This window comes from Eurypyga helias, unplaced genomic scaffold (genome assembly GCF_000690775.1).
Source record: "Eurypyga helias isolate BGI_N326 unplaced genomic scaffold, ASM69077v1 scaffold13431, whole genome shotgun sequence".
NCBI lineage: Eukaryota > Metazoa > Chordata > Aves > Eurypygiformes > Eurypygidae > Eurypyga > Eurypyga helias.
In genome coordinates, this window is record NW_010230293.1 from 48,763 (window position 1) to 73,726 (window position 24,964).

General features: G+C 50.7%; 1 protein-coding gene across 1 annotated transcript in view; it reads right to left on the minus strand.

Annotated features, from left to right (window-relative positions):
- Positions 1-13,117: 13,117 nt before the first annotated feature.
- Positions 13,118-24,964, minus strand: part of GRIK3 (glutamate receptor, ionotropic, kainate 3) — a 67,404-nt gene continuing 55,557 nt past the window's right edge. The window contains exons 14-17 of the mRNA XM_010160692.1: positions 22,360-22,577; positions 14,964-15,186; positions 14,476-14,726; positions 13,118-13,423 (exon numbers count right to left, since the gene is read on the minus strand). Of these exons, the coding sequence (XP_010158994.1) occupies positions 13,229-13,423; positions 14,476-14,726; positions 14,964-15,186; positions 22,360-22,577 (887 nt within the window). The 3' untranslated portion in view covers positions 13,118-13,228. The remainder of the gene's footprint in view (positions 13,424-14,475; positions 14,727-14,963; positions 15,187-22,359; positions 22,578-24,964) is intronic.

Sequence of the window (24,964 nt, forward strand, 5' to 3'; positions counted from 1 at the left end):
TGGAGCTGCCTCATCCTCCTCACCCCCCTGACTGCTGCTTGCCCTGGCCATGCTCCTTGCCCCGATGCTCCTTGCGACTTCACTGCAAGCTGCCTGCTCTGACGCCCCATTTCCAAGGGCTGGCAGTCACTAGGGTCTGCGTCCATGCCTCGGCGAGGTTGGGAGCCCAAATGTGTGAGCAGACGTGGTGGGTGCTGGGTGCCCGCTGTGGGTCAGGGCTGTGCTGGGGAACTGTCCTGGGCTCCCCGCGGCCCCTGACAGCTCCCACTGGGCTCTGCTTTCCAGCTTGCAAAGGTGCAGTAACTCTCCCACTGGGTGTTCCGCTTGTTCTTTATTTACTGAAGTGTCTATCGGAACGTCTCCCGTTCCCTGGTCTCCTGAAGGACTGAGCCTTTGATGCAGATCCTAGAAACTGTTCCCGGGATAGCGGTTTGGGCTGGTGCCACTGCAGTGCAGCTGTGGTTGGGGATCCTTCAAATGCCTGGGCTCCTTTCCTCAAGCACTGTCAGAGAAATTCACTAATTGCTAATTGCTGCTTATTAATCCTGTGTATGGTTTATGACATTTATGAGCAGATGAAGTAAAACTTCCTTCTCCTCGACAACTTGAGAACATTTAAGCCTTTTGTGTGCCTTGTTATATTGTCACATTTCTAACCCCACCATTACCAAAATACTTAGTAATTAGCTTATATCCCTGTGATACTTGATAACTAAACGGGGTTTTCTAGTCCTGTATTGCTCCATGTACTTTCATGTCATCTGGCAGATCAATTCCATTCTGATTTCCAGATTTTTCTGTGAACGTTTGCAGAGCCGTGGGTTCTGTGCGGCTGGTCTCTGTGATCTCTGCCCACCCGAGGCGACGTGTCCCTCCCCGCGCCCACGTGCATGCTTGTGCATGCTTCCCGACGAGCGCGGGGCTGCCGTTCCACCGTACGGCCTGCAAGGAGAACGGGCAGGTGCTGCACCATGATGTGCTGAAGGAGTTTCCAGGTTTTTAGGGTCCCCGAGACCACCCTGGCTTTTGCCCCACTGAGGACGGGGTCAGTGCCTTGCAGGCTACAGCCGCGTTGTGTTATCCAGCAGTTGTAGGCTGGACCACTTGCTGCTGTTAATTGTACAGCTTTGCCTGGAGGTGTCTCTGCTCATCTTTGTAGCTAATTTCAAGCATCAGGCTCTGAAAAGTCTGGATAAAACAAAGCCAAACAGAGTTTTGGGCCTGCTTGTGCACACCTGTTCTAATGCTGGGAAGGAACTGCTGGTGCTGGCAATCTGAGGAGTAGAAGCCTCTGCTGAGTCCAGGCATCAGCACCCGTGGTACAGGTAGATTTTTGGAGCTCCTGAAACAAAACTGAGTTCTGAGAATCTTCTTGTGAGTGAATAGAGGGTCTGTACATTATTTTCTGTAGCACTTTATAACCTTAACTTTCTGTCTGTAAAGAAAAAAACCTAAGAAGTGTTTCAGTCCAGCCCTTCTCCCCTAAAAGCACCGTTCTGACCCAGCCCTGGAATAGCAGCACTGGCTATACAAACGTCATCTGACTTGTTGCTCCTTGCTAGCAACCCTAGATAAATTGATCTTTCCTCCAGGGGTAATGACAGTTTAAAAATGCCCTGTCCCACCTCCGCTTCCTTCATTTGGCAGGTTTTTGGTAGTTTATATAATTTGGCAGTGATTCTCTGTCTAAACCATGTCCAACATTTCATGCAATAAACCTAATGGACTTTTCCGTCTTTGAGCAGCTGAATTCTTTCTGAGCAGCTGCTCTGGGTTATTGATGGCCTAATTAGAGCGCTGCCGTAGGCCTGCCACCAGCCCAGGGAAGACTTTTTTACATTTTCCAGCATGTAACAGGTATGAAGCGTTTCCCAGTGATCTTGCTTAAAGGAAGGGAGCACCTTGGGTCTGGCTTGCAACCGCACAGGCGTAGGGTCTGGGCAGGACAAAGTGGTGAGGGCAGGGAGAGCGGGGCGGGGGAGCATGCCGAGGCGACGGCTACCCTGGCAGAAATGGTTCTGAAGGGCTGCGTGCAATTTTTTTTGTCTTTTCTGGGCGTGGGGGACTGCGTGGGGAGGCCGAGCGGTCTCCCAGCAGCCCTGGCAGGGAAAGTGGCATTTCTCTCCCCGCTATGTTTTGAGAAAATTTAAACGATTTTAGATTGCTTTTAAATTTTTGTTGGAGACCTGGTAATTAAAATATATTTTCCCCCCTGTGAGAAACAATCACATTGCCCGTTCCGCCCAGCTTTGCTGTGTACTTCATCAATCATCCTTGCTTGGTAGCTCATTTCAAAGGAGTGCCATGACAGCTTTCTTGGGTGTGAAAATTGGAATTTCAGTTGCGGTGCTTGCATACAAAAGTCACCTGGCATGTGTCCATCGGAGAGTTGGTCCAGTCTGTCTCATCAGACCTTGATTTTGAGGGGAATAAAAATTCCAGCTTGACTCTCTGGGACCATTCTGCAGCATCCACCTCAATTGCACTGTGCTAGAAAACATTCAGGATTGTGGATTTGTTTACCAGCCCTTTCTAGGTGTCCGCATCTGCTGGAAAAATGCCTGAAGGGAGTAGGAACAACTTCTGAAAGTTTCCAAATCTTGTATTTAACATTCAGGGTCATTTAAATTGTTCTTTAGGTCCAAGCTGGAGTGCTCGGACCTCATCTGAACAGTCCTGCCTTTTGCAGACGTGGCTGAAAGAGATGGGAGGGAAAGAAAAAGCCCTACTCCATTTGTCTGGGAGGGCGAGGTCCTCGAGAAGCCGGTTGCAGTGCAGGCTTTAAGCTAATCATGGGTTTGTGTTTGCATAAGTGGATGCCAGAGGGCTGCTCTTTCCAAACTGCTTTTAAACCCCACGAGCCCATGGTGTGCCCTGTAAATCCTGTTAGAAATAAAAAAATAAACCCACCAACAAGCGATTCATCCCTCAGAATCTCAGACGGTTCTGTTTGTGTTATTTTCATTTGCCTGGGTAATCGAATTTGTTGGAATTAGGGGTTTGTCTGGATAATAACATTTTCTAGCCCTCTGGAACAGAAGAGGGTTGTGGTGAATGCCGATGTACAGAGCGCTGTATTGATTGGAATAAACTGGCCCGAGATAGCATCAATTACCCACTTCTGAGGGATGTTTGCTGCTGGCTGCCAGGCCTGGATTGCGCAGCGTTAGCCACCATTGCTGCCTGCTAGAAATGCCCTGAAGAAAACATGCCTCCGCCTTTGCTGGGGCGTGGAGGAGACCCGCAGCGCCGGCGGATGCGGGAGCAGGGCGCCCTGGCATCCCGTGCAGCCACGCCTGGGCACTGGCAGCCTGTCTGGTCACGTATGGATTCCGGCCTTCAGCCCGCCCGCCTGCGGCCAGCCTGCTTAGCTAATTGCCTCTTGCCTCGTGTTCTTTGGCGATGACTGCAGTCGGACGCTGCCGGAGGTCGGGTGCCAGAAGCGGGGTGGCCTGTGATGGTTTGCAAAGCACGATGAAGGCTATTCCCCCTCCCAGTCCTTTGGGGAGGGGCCTGGGGAGGCAGGTGACGAGTAGTGGCTGTAGTTTGTAGGGGTTAGCTCAGCCGTATTGTGTCTGAGCCAAACCCTGCTGTGTTGATGGTTACGGATCCGTGATGTAGATCAGTGGTGTTCTTACATAGCTCTGTGTGGAGGAAAAAAGGCAGCAGCTACATTTGTTTTTGACGGTTTCCCCAGGGTTGTTCAGCCCAGAAGCAATTTGCGTGATGGTCCCTCGTGCTCAGGGGTCTGACGTGGCTGAGGACATTGGGCCCTGCCAGCTCTACACACACAGGAGACCCCGCTCATGCTCACGCCAAATTTCCGGCCAGGAGGGGAGCAGGGCCTCTCTGGTGGCTGTGGCCCCTCGCTCTGGCACTGTGGGGACTCCCCACCGGCTTGTTCCCTGCATTTGGGAGTCTCTCCCTATCCAGGAGCAGCCAGGGACAGTGATCTGGCAGGCTGAGCCTGCGAGGAGGTTTGGGGTTAGAGACAAAGTGTGTTTTGTGCCATGGAAACACTGAGGCACCAGGGCAAACTGGGAATTCAGATGTGTATGCATGAACAGGCTATAAAGCTAGAAATGCGATCAGGGCTTTGGGCTGTGATTATGTCGCAGTGCATCAAGAGGACCAGAATTCATTTTAAGAGACAAACTATTCCGAGTGTATTACCTATTGTAGCTGCACGATTGGCTGCAGGACAGATTGGGATTAGCGCTGTAGTAACAACCTGCTGCTTAATACCCAGCTACTCAAGCCTCTCTAATGCTTCTGTGAACCAGAGGAGTCCTCCCGCACCACGCTCCATTCCCGTCTGAGCAGACAAGAGTGGCAAAGCCATTAGCTTGGAGCATATTCGTTAATGTGGCATAAGCAGCTAAAGAAGATGTATTTATGCTCCTTCATTTGCAATTGATAATCTCAAGAGTGAGAGGCTGGTAATAAATTTTCTCACTGGGGCTTCTCTCCCTCGGCAGCCCACGCTGCAGAAGGGAAGAGGCAGCTCATTTACATAAGATAATGGAACTGCAGCAAAATAGTGAAATTGCAAATCAACTTTGTTTTAATAATGACAGATGCTTCTTAAACACTTTAATTATGTGTCTCAGAGCAGTTTTAGCAAGGCCTCAGAAAGGGAGAGCGACAGTGCTGGAATACTTGGAATAAAACCCATTCCCCTTCCATAACTTGATGTCTCCTCCAACCCCAAACTTCTCTCCTGGGCTCAAAAGCTTTTCTGGCTCCAGGGAATGCCTTTTTCGGTTCCAGAGAGAGGACACAGACCGCACAGGCAGATAACCCCCACAGAGGTTGGATGCATGGTCTGCAAGCAGTGATATCGGGGACACTGGCCTGGCCATCAGTGGGTGGGAGTAAAGCATGTTCCAGCCCTGAGGAGGAGCAGGAGGGACAACAGCAGGGCAGGTCTGCATGCTGCAGCCACCAGCGCACTGGGGGACCGTGGTTTCTGGTGGTGTCTGAATTTTTGGAGGTAGCTGGGAGCAGCAGGGCTCTCCCATGGGTTTGCTGCTAGCTGCAGTCCCAGAGGGGCGAGTGCACTGATCCTGCTCCCCAGCCCGGCAGGAGAGCGAGCCTTGGTGATACCCACGGCACCCACAGCCCCTCCACTCCTGGCACTGAGCAGCACAGGGGGCTGGCACTGACTGTACCAGCGGTGCATATCTCCAGGGGTAATGACACCCGAACAGCAGCCGTGTACAGCAGGGTGAACTTCCCTGGGCAAAACCCCGTCAAAGGGTAGCAGGCACTTCGCTGTGGAGGCGGTGAATGGTGTGTCCCACAAAGCACAGGGAGAAAGATAAACATGTTAATGGAGAAGAAGCCGTAATGTGAGTAAACAGCATGCATGTAGAAAAGGGAAAGAAAGTCGGGGCAGCAGGGGAGGATGAAAATCAGCTAACTAGTGCTGAAGGGTGAAAAGCCCTAAAAGGATGGGATGGTCTGTGCCTGAAATCTATCCCCAGCACCCTTTGTCTTTTCTGCAGTGATGTATCTCACCCAGTACAGTGCTGCATGCCCCTTCCTGCTGTAACCATGCCCCCTTCCCTTCTGCCAGGTTCGTGTTGTGGTTCTGCCCTTTCATGCCCATGGCAAGGTGCCACTCCAGGCCCGATCCAGCGCAGCCAGTGCAGAGTGTCGTTGGGGTGCTGAAGTCTCTGCTGTATCACCGTCACTTCGCTAATCTACGGAAACCATTTCAAGGCACATTATATAGAGAGCCCATATGTTACTTCAGTGCTGCCAAAAGAGTTCTTGTTTACTCAGATCATGCTTTCAGTCGGTGCTCAGAGTGTGCTAAATAGCACCATCGATACTACTTAAGATAAAAGGTGTCAGCACCCTGTCTGCCCCAGCAAATTGCTCGGCACTTCCAGCTCTCAGATGTCCCTGTGCGGTGACGCCTTCAGCATAGCTGCTCCCGCTCGCTCTGGCAGCGGGGCCTGATTCTGCTCCAGCCCTGACCTGTCCTTGGTGCTCTCTTGCCTCGTGAAGACCGTCCTTGTGTGCATCCTGTGCACAGGATTTCTCAAGGGATGCAAGGGTAGCATCAGGGAAGTTGCTTTTAGCTTGGGATAGGGGATTGCACTTTTTTATTGTTCTTACGCTTTTTGCATCTGGAAACACAGAGGAAAGCCCAAGCCATATGTCCGTAGGTGCTGATGCTATAAACATCCGGAGGAAGAGCAGCTTTGCGGGAGTGTGCAAAGCAGGCCCAGAGCCAGGACCAGCTGGGAGTGTCCCAGTGCCGCCCTGTGCTGTCTTGGTCTGCTGTCCTGGGGCTGGCGTGACCCCCGGCCCATCCTTCTGCTGATGGAGCCTGACTCCCACTCTCCTCCCCTTCCTTCCCTCTCTGGGTAGCACACGGCTTTGTTTTCTGGGGTATTCTGCTTTGTTTCTTCTCCCCTGTTTACTGCTGCTGTGAGATGCACAGCTTTCCCTGCCAGAATCCCCCGTTTTTCTAGTTAAAAGCAGAATATTCATGTATGACGCTGGTCCTGTGGCTGTTTGATATCTAGTTCCTGGCTGAAAATATCAGGTACAGAAGTTGCACAGGAACTCTTGAAGGAAAATGTCACCAAGTTCTTCCAAACACCCCAAGCAGGTTGGGGCTTGGGCTGGGTGTCCAGCAAAGGCTCAGGGTGGGTTTCGTTTTGTGCCGGCTGCTTTCCTGTGAGCGGTGAGCTCTCTTTTCTACCAGGTTTTGCCTCTCATTGACATTACCCTCCAGTTGTGCAGGGCCCAGCTTTCCCTGTTCTTATTTCATTCCTCCTGGAAGGGGAGGTGAGGGAGGGGATCTCTGAGAGGGCTCTGGAGCCGAGTACTGCAAGTCACCTTGGTTTCTCGCCCGAGGAGCAGAGAGAGGTGGCAAGAGACGTGCTCACACGATAGGGCCACTTCTGAAAATCCCATCAGGATCCTGAAAGGCAACAGCTTTTTCTAGTGTAAAGGTATTTTATTATATGTAGTTTCAGCTCCCTGTTGCCATGGTGGCTGGGGCCTGTATGGTAATGACGCACATGCGATTTTTCTGACGTGTAATGACCGCCTCTGGGCTCTGAAACCCACCACGCTGCGCATTAGAGAACCTAGTGGAAGGTGTCCCTGCCCGTGGCATGGGGATTGGAACTGGATAGTCTTTAAGGTCCTTTCCAACCTAAACCATTACATCGTTCTATGATTTCCTGCTGCCCCCATTCTCTCTGTTCCATCCCCAAATCTTCCTTACGGAAATCAGGTGTATTTTGCATATGGAAACATTCAGTTCCAAACTTGCCTGAGTCCGTCCTGAGTGAGGGTCAGAGTTTTGCTTTGAGGGAGGAGGAGAGAGTTGGTGTTCGTAGCTGCTGGGTAGAGAGCAAGGTGGGATGGTGGGGGTTCGTGTCAGGCACCCGTCCCTGCGGACAGGCCCAGGGATGCGCTGGGGCTCTGACACCCCGGGTCAGGGAGACACCTGCTCACAGATGTACGATTCAGATTTCACTGAAGGAAATACCGGTTAAAATTGTTCTCTGCTGAGCTGAAAATCTAAAATGTCTAAAGAAGCCTGGATGGAGCAGGAAGGTGGGGGATGGGGCAGAGATGCCTCCTGCCATTTCCTGATTTTCTCCCTCTTTTGCCCAGAGGGACTAATTGGTACTCAAAGGGAACCCATCTCCTTTTTCATGAGTGAAATCTGTTGCCTGATTAATTATTCATTTGTAGCGTGATTGACAGCTTTGAGGTGGTGGGTTCACAGTCAGCAAAGGGTGATCTGTTGACTGACAAGGTTAATTGCTGCCTCGCGTTATTGGTGTTAACGATTTATGTTGACAATTCCTCTATTTCTAGCGCAGATGGAGCTTTGCTGCCCAGGGTCAGCCAGCGCCGCCCGGCCCTGCCCCGTGCTCTCCTCGGCAGACAGGAGCAGCCGTTCCCCTGCTGCAACCCTTGGCACCTGGGAAGGGGTTTCGTTCCCAGAGCAGGTCTCACATGCTAAGCAACGTAGAAGCAGCTTTCCAAAGGCGTCAGTAGCTTTTGAGTCTAAAAAACATGTTCTCTGCATATTGATCAGGGTTCAGAACATAAAAATGAGGCTCAGCTCTGCTCTGAAAGTCCTTCCTCGGCAGGATTGTCAAAGCTGTGGTTTTCCAGGGGGCTCGAGTGACTAAAGATGAGAAAGACTGATGAGGGTGACCCTTAAAAATAACTAAACTGGGAAGGAATTGTCTTTAAATCGCACTGCACAGGAAATGGCAACTTCTGGAGGTTATTTAATAAACACACCACCACAGTGTGTAAAATGCCGCCCTTCCACCCCAGACACATTCCCAGGGCGATGCCCGTCTGTAGCGAAGGAGAGGAGGGCTTTGGGAGTGGGGCTGCAGGAGCCCAGAACCAGCCTCCCTGTCCCCAGGGCTGTGCCTCTGCTCCTGGAGTGTCTTGTCACCTCGAATGGGACAGCTCCTGTCGCTCTTGCCATTGGAACTAGATGATCTTTAAGGTCCCTTCCAACCCTAACCATTCTATGATTCTATGATTCTATTCCCATCTCGGAAACCGCAGGCGTGTGCTCCCTGCCTCAGCAGGGTAAAGCAGAGTCATAAAGACTTCAGACTAATAAACGTTGCCCTTTAGGGTGCATTCAGCTTTTACCAGCCTAATAAAATTTTTGACTCACGTCGACAGGGAAAGCAGGTAAACAGAGCTTTTATGGACCTTGAGGTTTGCCGAGGGGCCCGGGCTCTGGCACCTTGCTGTAATGAAAAGCACACGCAGCTTCAGGGCGAGCCACGTCGGGAGAGCGTTTCTGTGGGTTGTGGCATATATGGGCTCAGGTATTTCTCCAATACAAAACTCTCAGCAGGTACACGAGGACAGGGAGGGTTACGTAGCTGGAGCCTCATTGTCTTGTCTTCCCTCTGCCTGAAGGTGAAGCAAATGGGGGTCTTTCCTTCCTCCCAGTGGGTTGTGGTCAAGCCCATCACCCCCATCACCCCTAACCGTGCACATGTCCCCTCTGGTGAGCAGCACCAGCCGCTCTTCTTCCGAGACCTTTGGTTTTAGTTGGGAATTGGGGATTTTTATCACTGGCTTTTCAGGGCTGATTATCAGGAGAGATGAAACAGCTTGTTCTTGGGTGTAACATTTCAACAAGGGAGAAGTGAGTGGTTCTCTAGAAACAGGCAAAACCTTCATCATTTTCTAGAAATTATTATTTATTTAAAATTTAAAACCATATTACTTCATACAGCAAACTGTGCACTTTGATATATCACAGTGTCTTAAAAAGGAAAATAATCAGAATTTTTTCTTTTTTTTCTTTTTTTGGAAATTTTATTTACATCAGCCTCGAATGATCAGCAAGTAACACAGTTACTATGAAACCAAAATTGTTACAAAATGTTTACAAAAAACTATATTCATAGAAATTCTGCGTGTCCACAAAGGAAACTCCCCTGAATGTCACGGAGACTTTTTTCCTTTTTTTTTCCCACTCTTTTATGTTTTTTTTTCTTTTTTATGTCTTTTTTTGAGAAACATGTCAAAGTAAGGTACAGGCTGCAGAGGGCTTGCGATGCCAATGCCCGGGAGCGCTCCTGCCCGGCCAGGCCCGAGCACCTCCGGTGATGCCGGCGCAGGGACGTCCCGTCGCACCCCACGGTGGGTGCTGCGGCTCGGGGGCTCAGCACAGTCAGCTGCGCGCGGCTCGGAGTGGTGGGTGCTGGGTGACCACTCCAGTGCTGCCACCAGCTGCCAGGGTCTGTGGGGTCCCTTCCCAGAGACCCGCCATGCTGGCACCCGGCTGAATCCTGCTCCGCAGAGCACCCAGCGAGGGGAGAGTGGTGGGTGTCCAGAGCTGGAGCTGCTGCCCCGTTGCATATTATGTCTCTCTGTGGGTCTGTCGTGGTGACATCATACCCAACACGCGCTGTTGGTCACTCCAGACAGAAAAGCAACCCCGAACAAAGGTACTCGCTGTGCCCCTGCGCTGCCTCACAGGAGAGCCAGGAGGAAAAGCAAGTGATAAAGGGACAGTGAACTGAGGTGACAACAGTTTAGATACAGTTTAATAGCCCAAACCTGGTTTTTCTTTATTTCCTCCTCACTTTTTCAGTCCCTCTGCCCACCAGGCGAAGAAAGTTAAACGAAGTTGGAAGTCAGATGATTTCTAAGCCGTGAGTCATCGACAGTCACAAGCAGGTCACACAGTAGCTTGCCGAAGGCTTTGCTGCCAGCTCTGCCCCGTCCAAAACCTCCCAACACATCGCTGCTACGCGTCAGACTCGTTTCTCCTCCTCTGCAGTTAAACACCGCGTAGCTCCCGGGCTCCCGCGCTCCCCGGGACGAAGGCAAGGAGCGCACAGGGTAAATGAGAGCAACGGGAGAGACTCCAGGCTCTGCTAAGCCGTGTAGGAATCAGGTGAAATAGAACTGGTTCTGGGTGCTGGGAGGCTGAGGTCTGAGCACCTCACCTCTCCTCGGTCGCAGGGAGAGGAGCTGTGGGTCCCAGGCAGCCCCTGATCTGAGCGGTGCTGGGCGTTCCCTTCTTAAAAGTGTCCAACGGTTTCATGAGCCGATGTCAGCAGAAAACCGTAGCAGCGATGCCTGCAGTTAGCTGCAGTTTCATGGCTGATTTATGGCCGGGGTGGAGAGGGAAGGGAAAAGGTTAACCTGCAGGGTTTGGTCTTGCTGGCGGATAGCACCACGAATTCCAAATGCTCCCCTGTCACTCTGGGACGTGTGTGAGAAAAATCAAATCAAACTGGCATCAAAGATGAATAAATGGGGTTTATGGTGTGAGTAACGTTTATTTATTTTAAAGAAGATCTGCCAAGAAACAAAATGAAGGTGATTTTCTCTGGAATTTTACTCTCTGGACATTTAAAGCCAGTTTCAGGCTTTGTTTTTCTATCTGCCTTAATTGTAAAAATCTCTTTCTCAGAGCTTACAATTCTGCAAGGAAAACATAAAATCTACTAGTCTGACAAGCCTAGGGCTTTGCACAGAAATCCAGAAGGTCATTAGCTTTGGGAAGCAGACCCACACTTCAGTCTGTCCTCCGCTGTAGGCATTTGGTCAGCAAACTACTAATAATATGATGCCTGTTGAGCTGGCAGCTTCGCCCCTAATTTTTCATGGTTTCTATGAAAAGGTGAAAATTAAGGTAAATTCTTTGCATATCTTTACTTGAGTCAAAATATGTCAAATTGCCTTTTTGTTTGCTTGTTTTTGGGTCTCTGTGCTGCTTCTTTTACGTCAAGGAAAAAACAAAATAAGGACAAATTATGTTCTGTGATGGTAGGGGGGGACTATTTCCCCTTGAGCTAATTTGCTAATGCTGATCAGCTCCAAGGATAACCTTCCTAACTGAGCCTCGCAAAGAAACAGGTGGGAAAATAAACCTGAAATCAGCTACAAACAGGTTTGTTCCTTTGGGCGAGGATAAACTTTCCAGAAGGGCCCTGCAGCTCGGGAGGGCAAACCGGGTCAGCTCAGCTCTGGTTCCTGTGGTGGCCGTGGCACCGCGCTACGCTCATGATGCAGAGGGCGATGTTTGGGGATGCAGAACTCGGGCACTGGCCGCTCCATCGCCGCACTGCCCTGCCTGCCCCCCAGAGCAGGACTTGGCGTGGGTGCGGGAGGGGTTTCCAGCAGCAGCGTGGCCTGTGGCTCTCACCGCCCCCCTTACAGGTGTGGGGAAGGAGGCTGCTCATTTCCTCAACACCAGGGTTTAAATTGGAGCTTGTAAGCACCTTTGCAATACCCCCCGTGGGATGTTCTGGGCTACAACGGGCAGAGCCATGTCTCTGGTTTCACAGATTAATCCGCGGTGTCCCACTGGGCACCCATGCAGTTCCCGGGGAGGGATGGAGCTGGGTGACATTTTACTGTAGGTCAGCAGAGAGGGGTCTTTGGTAATTCTGACTAAATTCATCTGCAGGAGCAGCCTTCTGGGTTAAGCAGCCTGAAAATAAGAACACAGTTCATGGAAGATTTCTTAAAAACATTTTCATGTGTATTTGCTTAAATCAGACGGCGATGCTGCCCGAGGGGCTGCGCTTCACCGGGCAGAGCAAGAGGGGGGTGAGGCTGGGCTCACGCAGTGCAGCCCAGCCCTGGCCCTGCAGGCTGCGACTTTGCCTTTCGGGTCTCTGATGCCACGGAGGGCGTTTAGCCCTACACCAGACACACAGTCCTCTCCTGGTGTGAGTGTGAACGCAGCGGGGCCGCGGTTCGGCGCTGCTGAATTCATGGGAGTCGCACCATTCAGCTCTTGGAAGCAGCTCCAAAAAAAAACCCCCCCCCTGCCGCTGCTAAAGCCTGTGGGCTCGGCCATTCACGCTCCTCTTCGCAGGAGAGGCTGAGCTCTGCAGGAAGAGTGAAGGAGCTGAGGACCTGGAGATCACTGTGTCACCCGGGGCGTGGGCTGGAGTTTGGCTCGGGGCGTGTGGGTGGTGTCACTTGGGGATGGCAGCAGGTCCCGTGCACGCTGTGCTGGCTTCATCCCTGGCCAGGAGCTTGGCTCCATTCAGGCCCCTTCGCAGTGTGCTGTCTCGGATCTGCTGACGAAAGTGTGTCCACACCCACGAACGCGTGGACCTCGGGTGGGCATGACCAGCACAGCCATGAGGTGAAGGGCCACAGTGAGCTGCTTGGAGAGAAGGAGCAGCCTTGACCATCACGGTGCTTCACAGATCCCTTTCCCGGCCAACATATCCGAGGTGTGCTGTGCACCAGCGAGGGATGGATGCTCGTGCAGGCGGCTGCTCACGCCGTGCCTGACTGTTTCTTTTTATTGCCATGCTACAGAAGCCTTGCTCAGGGGCTCCTCCGGACCCGCCGAGCGTCAGTTTGGCTCAATTCTTATTTCGCCTCCATGTGGTTTTAGTATGTAAACATCAGACTCCGGGATGGTGGTGTGTTTGGACTCCATGAGGCTTGGTAGGATCTAAGCGTTAAAAAAAAAAGAAATGGAACGAAAAATAACAAAAACAAAACAGAAAAGCCCCAAGACCCATGTTACAGTCCGTGCTTCGAAGTTCTTAATTCTGTGCCGGTGATCGATGCAGCTCTGTTGTAAAGGCCTTGTTCTTGAAATGAACCAAACCCAGGCGCTTTTTTTTTTCTGTTTTTTTCTTGTTTTTTAATCCTTTCTTCCTAGTTAAGACTGTATCCAGCCTCGTCTGCTGCAATTCCTTCCCTCCCGTTCCCCCATTCCCGTGCCCTAGGGAAACACAGGCGTCAATCCCGTGTTGCAGGTCATGTTGTCCTTCCCTGGCAGCCGTCGGTCGTTGAACGTGTGCATGTTGATCACGGCGTCCGTCTTCACCATGACGGGTGGCTGGGGCTTGTGTTTGACCCGTCGCTGGCAGGTGAGCGACAGCCGGATCTCGTCGGCCATGGCGCTGCAGAAGGAGCGCTGGGGAGAGCAGGGACAAAAAGCACCGTTACTCCCGGCAAAACATTCTGCTAACCTCTCCGTGAGCAGGAGGAGGATGAAACTAGGCTCTGCAGAGGGCAAGCAAAGTTTTAGGCTGCGTTGAAGGCATCAGCTGTGCTTAGTGGCACTTCGGTGATGCACGGGTGTCTGATTAACGAGAATTGTAGCTGTGACACGCTAAATCCTGCAAAAAGGCAGAGCTATAGGCGGCCCTTGGAGTGCCGGTGCTTTGTGTGATCCCTGCTGGGGGTCTGGTGGATTTATGTGCTGGGAATCAGAGGGCTATCGAATCCTGCTGGGCTTGCTAGTGGGCAGCTTTCCTTTATCTATCTAGTCCATCACATGGGCAGCTCGCTTTGATTTCTGGTCATGCACGCAAACGCGCTTTCCACTTCCTGCACCACGACACGCAAAGAAGAGGGAACACCATCAAAGCAGTCCTTGTGTTCTGCGAGCACTGGTCAGCCAGTGCGGGTGAGACAGGCCGTTTGGGCAGGTGTTGTGAGAGGTTGGTAAGATAGTATGAGAGTTTCTGGCAGACCCTGACAGGTTCCTTGTGGCTCTTTGAACAGGAGCGTGGAGAAGAGATGGAGGCTTCATGTGTGTATACATTATGCCCGGAATATGGAACAGGATTGCATGTGATGGTGGCGAGTGGCTGTAACAGCTCAGAGAGGTCCCTCCCAGGGACCTCCATCCGGATTTTCATGACTTACTAGTTGGCTTGCACAAAATAACCCTACAGATGTTTACTAGTCTAGTCACTGCAGCAGCAGATAACCCTCATCAGAGCAGACATGATTTGCCCCCTGACCTGAGGCTGCTGGAGTGGAACAGAAGCAATGAGCCTTAGGGAATGGCATTTCGAGGCTGCTGCATTTCAGCCCTTGGGCTGTGGGCTCTTGGACCTCCAGGCAGCAGGGACAGGGCTGTATCCCTCTGCCCATCTCCCTGCCTGTCTCTGGGGTCTGTGTTCAACATCCTTAACGACTGGGCTAGTGCCGGTGCAGGGAGACCGAGGAGATCAGTACCTGCTCACGCTCTGCCGTTTTGCGCAGCTTGTAGATGAACTCCACCATGGCCACGAAGACGGAGAGCACCAAGCCTGCTGCCAAGACAATGAAGATCCCACCGATGTTTTGGATGCCCAGAGCACTGGCTTCCTTGTTCTCATCCTCAGGGCAGCCATTCCCTCGCCACCACTTCTCCTTCATTACATGGAGCTTGTCCTCCTCCTGGAGCTGGAGGATGGCAATGGTGATCTTGTCCCTGTACGGCGACCCTGGGGACGGGGAACACCGTTACATATGGAGGGGAAGTGGGATGAGAATCGCGCAAAGCAGGGGATGTCTGCGCACAGCGGGGGTGTTCACACTGCTCCTCAGCGGGCAGACAGCGTGAGCTTTGGTGGTTGGAGATTTGCTGTTGGTACTGGACTGTCTGAATCCCATCCCTTGTATTTGTGGTAAGTAGCCCCCCCTCCAGGGCTACCTACAGAAACCCCACTGTGGCCACTTACCCATGGGAGTCCCGATCCCGTAGCCTTTGGAATCGATGAGCCCCCCGATCTGCGTGAGGTTGCAGTTCCTCTGGGTGATGTACTCGATGGTGGTTGACTCCATCAGCAGGGCGTAATCGGCCGTGAGCGTTCGCTGGATTCCTTCCTCGTTGTTTTTAACAAGTGCGGTGGGCTTGCTGCTCATGAAAGCCCACATTTTTTCAAATGTGGAAATTTTGGATTTCTGGGGGGAAAAAAAACAGAACCCCAAAATAAGAATTAGTCTATTTGCTGAAACCTCACCTCTTTACAGTAAATGGTAGTACCAGTTTGACAACAGATCAGGTAATGGAGCTATAACCAATTTGTGCCGTAAATACCCCCCAACGCCCCCTGCCCAGCATCGTTTGGCTTCACATTGCCCTGAGAAGAGGCAAAGGCTCCAGCATGGTGGTGCGGGTGCTCGGCAGAAAGCGGCGCTGCTCTGGAGACCCGATCCTGTCTGTGGGGCTGGACGGTGCATCTGCCTGGGGAAGGTACAGCCAGACCCTGCCCTGCAGGCCTCGTAGTGTGACAGGCCCTCGATATCTGTTTAAAAGCATTAGTTTCCTAACCAGAATTTTGCTTATCCCGTAATGTTTCTGCACAATGAAAGAAGACAGAACATTTCAGGGGGCATGTTTTTCTCTTTTGCACACACACTATTATATTTTTGTCTTTCCTCAAGCATCGCAAGGAAACATGTCTCCTCTGAGATATGTGCAACTGCCAAACAAATTTAACGTATCCACATAAACAGAGGCATAGAAATATTCAGGAAGATTGTCTTCTGGCTAAAAATAAACATGGATATTCTTCCACTACCAGCAGGCATTCTGTTAAAAAAGGAGGAATATGTTTTCTAGCTTACTACTCATGTGAATTTTTGTTCTTCTTCCGGAAAATGTGTTGGGTGAGAAGAAATGTGGTTATTTTATGCCTTTCCATAACAGTTGAAATATGCCATTTATCTCTGACCACCTTCTCAATTGTCCCTGAGTAGGGTGGCAGAAAAGACATAACGGGCTTGGGTCTGGAAAGACTCCCCAGGGGAGCACATGGGCTTGCTCACCCCTTGGCTGGTCACCGTGCTGCTGTGGGTGAACGTAACCCATCAAACCAGCTCTATCCATCCGGCTGAGCTGTGGAAAAACACTTGGAAATTGAGGCTTGTGTTCATGCTGCTCCTGGTCCTTTATGTGCCATTCTTCTTTTCTCCCTAATTTCTTGTTTTTCTTAGGTCTCTTATTTTCTAAGAGGCAGCTTAGTCAGCCAAAACCTCCGCCTCCACAACACTACTTAGCAAGAGCCTGAAGCTGGCTGATAAGTTGGAGGGGCTGATAAGTCTTTGCGCTTTGCCTGGAGTAAGGGTTTGCTCACCTGCAGCTACTGAAGTCGCTGCAGCAGAACTGCTCTTGCTGGTTTAGCTGTCCTTTATCTCCCTTTCCGGCCTCTGTCCTTCCATAAGAAAGCAGGAGATGGAGCCCCAGCTCATCCCAACCCAACTGCTGCTATCACATCTACCCCTCATTTTTCAGTATCGCCCCAAACATGCCAGCATAGGTTCTTCTCATAAAACCACTATGAATAAGGGCAGATTAGCTAGAAAAAACGTCCCCTGTAATGCTTTGTATTTCGGAAACTTTGCCTGTCCGCCTCCTTTTTCAGCACATTTAACAGCAGTTGGCACGCGGCTTAACACCCCAAAGCTGGTTAGTGTAGCCAGTGACAAAGGCTGTTCCTCTGTCTTTAACCCTGACTGAAATAACCATGGACTCATTTCTTCTCACTTAAAGCTCAAGCTTGTTATAATCCGCTTGATGAACGTGCAGTAGTGGATGTGCCGGAGCAAACTTCATTCAAGAGGCAGGATAATCTCCCTCACTTGAAAATCTGGGCCAGTGCCTGTAAGGTAGATTTGTGGCATCTATCAAACCTCAAAGAGCAGCAAGGAATGTAGCCTCCAAAAGGATTATTAAATATCTGTGCATGACAATGGGTAATTGAAATGAATAGCATACTTGGCTGGCTGATAACGACTTGTTTAACATTTATATAGTTCACATCAGAGGCCTCTGGGTTCACTGGCTCTCCCTTTCTCTCCTCCTCTTCCCGCATTTAATGCTCCTTGGGTGTTGACACAGAGCTCTTAAACAACATCAGTGTTCTCCCAGTTTAAAGCATAGAGCAAAATAAACTGGCAAAAAATCAATAGGCTGCATTTAGTGAAACTAATAGGACTTGCATGAGGCATTGTAGCTCTTCAGGTAACTTAAATTACATGAGACAGGGCTCCCTGGAAGAGAAAAAACACTTTTCTCTTCTTAAATCACCGCTTCTGACCAGCTGAAAGGACTTAATTGTGTTTTCAAATGCCAGGAGGAGCCTGGCTTTTGCTGCTTTGAGCCTGCTCTGGGTGTCCTGGGTTGGGGCACGGGTCTGGGGACACCCGTGGCGGCGTGAGCACTCGGGCTGGAGCATCCCTGGGTGAGGGCTCGCCTCGAGGCCAGCGCTACCTGTCGCTGCTTGCTCACGCCTCAGGCACCAGCCGAAGCAGAGACCTGGCAACGCAGGGTGAGCCCCTCAGCAGAGAAGGGCTCTCTCCCCCAGTGACACACCGCTGGGTGCAGTGGCCTCATCCTCCCCAAAGATAATGCTGTGCTTGCTCCCTCAGGGAGGGCAGGTCAAGCCCGCGGTGCAGGCAGGGCAGATGGACACCTGTCTGGTCAAGGCAGTCTCCGGCTCTCCCCGTAGTCTAAAACCGACTGCCTCCTCACGGGGAATTTATTTCCTATTAGTTTCTTTAACGTAGCTAAGATGTGATAAGAACACTCCTTTTCCAAGTGAAAATTCCCCAGCTGTAATTCTCAGCACAGCGCTGGCAGTTTGATAGACCTGGCTACTTCTGAAAAAGTCCAATTTGGAAGCAGTTGTCAGTCATGGTGAGAGCGGTCATCAATCAGGACCTGCAAGAGCCACTGTGGTGGGCAGCGTACCGCGCTCCGGAGAGCTCCGACCACTGTTTTCCGAGTGGGGCAAAATTGTTCCTTCCTCCCTTTCCTCTTGGAATACTTCGTACTGCAGAGGTGGGTCGCCTGCTTATGGAAATCTGGGTGGTGTCACCTGAGCTAGACCATTCAAGTAAGCAAAACCATCTCAGCAGTAATTTAACAGTCTGCAAAGGATGCACGGAATTGTGTTGGTTTTGCTGCTGGACTTCTTGTGTGTGAGTATATTTTGTTTTGCTGGACACCTGGTTTTACAGCTTCAGTAATTTGCTTTTAAAATTCTTACTGGTTTGAACTGATGTTTGCTGTGGCCGGGTGCAGATTTCTTCTCTGTGGAATCAGCTTGGTGGGCTGCACAACAGCGGTGTGAGCCGGTGGCAGGCAGACACCCTCTGGTGCCCCTGCCTCCTCCCCAGGCCCCCCTGAGGACAGCTTCGCTTTGCTGCCAAATGCAGATGAAGAGGAACTGCTTGGTTGCTCTGAAGCATTAAGATAAATGGCCTGACACTGACTGCTTCCTGGCAGAGGAATTCCAGAGTCAGGAACTCCTGAACATTCGGAATGATGGAGATCATTGCTAATAAGCAAAGGCGGTAGTTTAGCGCTGACGTTCACGCAGCCATGGTTCATCAGAGAGATCGTGTCTCTCTCCTGCTTACATTTTCCCACCGATTCATGCGAGTGGAGCTTCTCCTTGTTTTGGTCAGGATAAAAACCATCGGAATCTGGCCCGCTGTCCTCCGCATCCTAATAAACCCTGCGTTAGTGCTAAGTGAGATGCACGTATGAAAAGCTGAGTGCCAGCCCCTCTGAATGCAGCCATTGCAGCGACACCGAGGACGCCTCTAAACTCATTCTTTAGAGTCACAGCTCAGAAGCTGCCTTTAATAACCAGCACTTCAGGACCAGTCACCCAAATAAATTAATGGAATAGTTTAGAGGAGCCACCACAAGGCATCTTGCCAAGACACATACGCTTTTTTATCAGTGGAATTGGCACGAGAGGAACTTTCAGGCTTAAGATTTTCAATTCCAGCCTGTATGAAAAAAAATAAATTGATTTTCACCAACTGAAGATACTTACTCTTGAGGATTTAACATTTCTGTACAAGGGAATGTCTCTGTACACACATCCACACACTCACACTTGTACTCCAAACCGCACATGACACCCAGCATTCGTTCAGAGGGAGACAGCATCCTTTGCAGGATAGGAGGGCTTTCTGGCATGATTTACAGTGAACGCTAGATGCTGTTCCTAAATTAATGGATCTGTGTTTATTCCTGTAACTCGATCTGCATTGCTGGGGAATAAATAGCTTCTCAAAAGTTCATTTCACCAAGTCGAAATCTGCCAGTGTGGTTGGTAAAACTTTTCTTCTGCTCCCTTTTGCTGTAGCTGGTTAGCCCAGATAAAACCTTTGTGGGAGCAAGACGCCTCGCAGTGGGTCTGCCCCAGAGATGTGTTTTGGCTTGGGTCAGGCTCTGCATGAACCCTTGGGCAGCCTGACCTCAGGCATAAAAACGGGTCAGTGCTTCGCAAACCGTCTCAGGGAACAGGGTGCAAGGTGTTTGTCTTCCTCTTCCTCCCATTCCCCATTGCTCCCAACGATCAGCTCCCAGGATGGTGCTCTCCGTGAGTGGTCAGACCCTGGTGAGATCCAGCGCAGGATGGTGACCAGCCAGTCACGGGCGGTCAGTGGATGTGGTCTGCAGCTGCTTTAACGCAGAGTAGCCATTTGGGCTAAATCCTAGTGGGTAATCCACAAAATTACGTGCACTGGGCAATCCCAGTCAGGATTTTGTCCCAGCGATGACGGTCTGTCCAACAAACTCCAGGAGCGCTTGGCCATCGCGTCTCCAGTCGCACAGCAGCTGCCGCCCTTCGCAGCAGAGCAGAGGAAGGTGACGTGAAGCCTCGTGCACTTGGCCTTTCCCATCCTCAGGGAGTGCAGATGCTCCGCAGACACCGGAGGTACCCGTTCCTCCATCCCCCATTCCTCTGTGCTGCTTGACGGGTGCCCCGTGACAGTGGGGCGCGGGATTCCCCAGCCATTTGAGAAGGACCTCGCTGAGGGGTGGGAGAAGTTCTGGCTCTCCCGTGTTTCTCCATACGCAAAGGACAAGTGAACGTAGCATCCCACGCATGCGCTTGCTGCTCCACTAACCGAAACGCTTGTCAGAAGGGACATCCCATAGTACTCATCTCCAAACAACAGTAATAATAAAAAAGAAAAAGGAAAACACTGCGCATCAATAAATCCTGCCAAATGCCCTGTTAGAAACCTGATGGATAATGATGGATAATGATATGAAACAATAAATATACTGTGCCCTTGATGATTTTTATAAAAGACAGTTTCCTTTTATTCCCATATAAAACTCGTTTTGGAAGGAGTAGTTAAAACACAGCAGTGAAAGCCTGTCTTTCCCTGATAGCTCTTCCAGCGTTATATGGCTTTTGGAAGGTGACATGATGCATCTCACCACGCCAAAGACAAACCTGCATGCACCAGCTCCACTGCAGAAAGCAAACTAACCAGAAGCAACCTGCTGCTCTGTGCAACGTTCTCATTTCCCAGAATTAATTAAAGATCAAACCGTATCTTCCATGTTTCTCTACCAATCCGTGTTACTGCCTGTCAAAGTGACATCGAGATTGGGAAAGCGTAGTGGCTCCTGAGCCAAGTCATAGCCAAGAGAAGCTGTGGAAGAATGCTGCTGTTTCTTGCTATTAAAATTCAGCACTCTGGCTTCCTTTAATGAGTCTTGGCAATTAAACTGCTGACGGCCTGGTCTAGCTGTCCCTACGCTGTGCCTGTGCGAACGGCTGTGGCGTGCCAGGCGCTGCCTGCGGATGAAGCACAAGCTGCGGTTGTCCCACTTTGTCCCGTGTGCTTCCTTCTGAACTGGGATAAGAGGAAGGAAGGAATATTGCCCAGCAGGAGGCAGCCGAAGGCTCTGGTCTGCGGGAGCTCCGCGAGCCTCGCCAAGGAGAGCAGCATCGACGTTGGCTGGACGCATGGGCAGTGCTGGGCCCTGGGCAGTGCAGCAGGCACCTTCCAGGTGCTCCAAACCATCCCTGAAGGATGACTTTTTGAGTTCATCCTTGAATTTAAGTTCCCCTCCAAGCCAGGGACATCGTTCCTTAAACTAATCGCCCCTCATTTCCATTTCTTTATTCTCTCACTTTTTTTTTTTTTAAAGTGTGTATGTACAGACTAGTTGTGGTTTTAAAGTTAAGGTCTTGTTAAGCCTCTCGGCTTCTTTCCATTTTAGAGGGAATAGTGAAATATCATAGAGTTACAGCACAGTTGTGTTGGAAGGGACCTTAAGGCCCACCCAGTCCCACCCCCTGCCATGGGCAGGGACACCTTCCACTAAGACCAGGGTGCTACGAGCCTCATCCAGCCTGGCATTGGACACTCCCAGGGATGGGGCATCCACAGCTGCTCTGGGCAACCTGTCCCAGCGCCTCCCCACCCCCTGCAGGAAGAATTCCTTCCTGATGTCCCATCTCAATCTCCCTCTTTCCGTTTAACTCCTTCTCCAGGCTGAACACCCCCAACTCTCCCAGCCTGTCCCCATGGCAGAGGGGCTCCAGCCCTCGGAGCATCTCCGTGGCCTCCTCTGGACTCACTGAAGCCTTCAAAATACGAGTGCTCTTAGCACCCTCCTCTGTGGTGGCTGACTTCTGAAAGTAATTATGCTTTAAAGAGAAGAAATTAATGAGATCTGAATCTGAGGCATTGGTGGTGTTACCTTGCACTGGGTTTCAGAGGTTAATAAGAATTAACTACATTAATGTAACTACATGTAATGTAAGCTGAAAGGCGCAGGAGGTATTTCAGCTGTAAAAATACTGGTCAGGGAGGGCACTTTGCAACATCTATCCAGCTTTAGGTTTCGTTTGCTCGCTTCTCTGTCCCTGAGGCTGGCAGGGTCAGCCTTGGGGGCTCTGCGGAGCTGTTCTTGCAGAGACCAGGAAGGGGCTGCAATGGGTGTGATGTGAGAACAGGGAAGATGATTCTTTAGGCCACGTAACATTTTCTGTAGGGTTTCAATATAAGATACACCTGTCCTGTTGTGCCTAACAAGTGCTTCGTTTTAGGGTGTCTGCGCCAAGGGTATGAGCTGTGAGCTGTGAAATCAATATAATTTTGTAATTGTGACTTCAGTTAGCATCAGGGAGAGGGGGATTTGTCCAAAGTATGAATCAAGGTGAGCTAAACTGTCCACATCTAGGCAAGGAGCGAGACTGAACAACCTGCTCATAAGGAGAAAGAGTGGTGGCGTAAGCGGATTTTGTCCTTGGTTCTTTGTCCTCGCTCCCGCTGCCTGGGCGGCAGATAGCCTTTGCCTGGTCTCACCTTGAAGAAGGTCATAGTAGCTCCATCCTTCACTGCCCCGTACTCTATTTTTGTCTGCTTTGCCAGGTCATCTGCCGAGTCGATGGGAGATTCCATCCTCTCCACCGTCAGGAAGGCAGCGAGGTTGGCCGTGTAGGACGAGATGATAATTAGGGTGAAGAACCACCATATGCCACCAATGATCCGTGTAGACAGTGCTTTGGGCATCAGCTCAGAGCCTGGGGTGGGAGAGGGAAGGAGAAGGAAGGAAGAGGAAACAGAGAGAAAGGACCTGTTTCTATATATACACGTACATTATATACACTCATATATATATATATAAAGGCTCATGTTTCACTCTCTAAACTGTAGCATCTATGCAATTAAAGCCAACTGCTTTTGAGGCAAATTATCCAGACATCTTGCACACAAGGAAATCAGTGGGGTTTTTTGTAGCACTTGCAGAAAAACCCTCTCCCTTTATTGCTGACCTTGGGTACAGTGCACAATTTACAGGAAACGTTCAAACTGAAGTAATTAACTGGGCTGCTTTTACGAGATTTAAATAGCAAGCCATTTATGAACTTTTATGAGTGTTTTGTTCTGCCATTTAAAAAGTGCTTTGCTTTTATATGGATTACTTTTCAAAGGATTCACTCTAGGGAGCGTGTTCAAATACACAAGGCTTAAAAAAAAAATCAAACGGAGAGAGAAAGGAACTATCAGGGTCCAGTACTTTGAATACTGGTCAGAAGTAGGGAAGCAGGAGCTGTTACGGCATGAAAGGTGTAACAGGTCTGGAATGGCTTTTATTGGGCAGACATGAAGGACTAAGTGGGTTGTGCTATTTTTGTAATCACCCAAGATACCAAGCCAGGAATGAGCTTTGGGTTTGAAACAACTGCCTTCAGAGGATATATCCAACCTGGCATTTGCAACAAAGATTGGACTTTGCCAAGCAGTTTTAGGCAGTGTGACATCAAAGCACACACGGGGCGTTGCTTTTCTCCTATCTGAGTGCTGCAAGGAGGCACCAGGAAGCAGAGGAGCCTTGGATATCAAGGGTCGCTTCAGTTCTTCTCAAGATCCTGCTTCTTTCCCATTCCATCTCTTGCCCTTTGATGCGCGGGACGCTGTGACATCAGCCTAGCTTTGAAATATATTTCTTCTTAGATGCAGAATAGAGTTAAAAAGAATACAGCTCTTCTCATTTATCAGCATCTGATAAGAGGCTGATTCATCCTGCTAAAGCGTCTTGCTGGGAACTGTCAGTGTCCATGAGGGCAGCAGAGATCTGGGAAGGAGCTGTGCTGCACGCGGCAGCAGGAGTGCGGAGCAGCAGCACTTTCCATGCCGCCACGCCGGTGCTGTGGTTCTTTTGCTCTCTGGGTGTAACTACTGATATATGGGAAATGAAAGTGTGACAAATGTTTGACGTCTTCCACTTATTTCTATTCCTGGATTTTCTGCAATTAGATCACAGCTGAATTTTGTCCTTACTCAGAGCTGCTCACAAGCTCCCCCTCTGCTGTCTTCCTAACAGATTTACTCTATTCATTCCATCTCTATATATTCCATTTGCTCTATTCCATCCACAGAGATGAATGCAATCCCATCCAGATCCCATTTCTGAGGTCCCTGTCATTGTGGTATTTTACACCAGTAACACTGAAGACGTTCAGTGGCTGCCAGCAGAGCTGCCTGGAGGAGCTCCTCGCTATCCTCTTTGCCCCAGCAGCCTGTGCCTGCGCTAGTGGGAATTTCAGGCCATTCCACAGTGTGCAGAATGACCAGATGAGGATGAAAATAGAGTCAGACCGGAGGGCAGGCTGCCCTGTCTTCTCTAAAAGTTGAATTAAAACAGAGGGAGCCAGGACAGAGATCCTGAAATTAAACAAATTGCTTGAATTAACAGAATCTGTGGGATGCTGCCGAGTGTGGAGAATTAGGCAACGGAGGGAGAGCGAAGGGGTGTTCCTCCTTGGGGCCCAGTGTGCTCCCTGGGCACAGAGGCAGCACGCGTGTGAGCCCACCACCGCTCCGTCATCCGGCTGTGCGCTTCCAGATGGCTGACTGGGATGTTGCTCCTGCTGGCACCTGCCCAGGCGTGCACACATCATCTGGAGCAATTCCGGCTGTGCAGTGGCACGTGTGTGCCGGCAGCCGGCCGCAGCTCATGGATCGAGCGAGGAGTCTGTCCCTGGAGTGGGGTGAGCTGATGGGACAGGGGCTTTAGCCCACAGAAGGCGGAATGTACAAGTAGGGGCAGGTCCCAAAAAAAAGGAAGACTGAAAAGCTCCAGCCTGCTCTGACTATGAAGAAATGGGATGGCTTTCTTGGAATAAAACCCCTGGACCTTTTCCTGGGGTGCCCCAGGTAGGGCTTGGTCCTGGCACACGTCCCTCTCCCTTTCTCCATCGCTGCTGCGCAGGAGAACTGGCACGGCTCGGTGCGTGTCTGCGTGGAGGGGAAGGTCAGAGCGAATGGTAACACACATGGTCACCAAGGGCTCCTGAGCTGCAGGTTGCAGCCGGTTCCCCCTGTGAGCTGGCAGCCCTGATAGCTCCCTGGGGAGCAGGTCCCTTGGGTGCTGCTGTGCACTGTGCACATCTTCATCAGGAGCAGC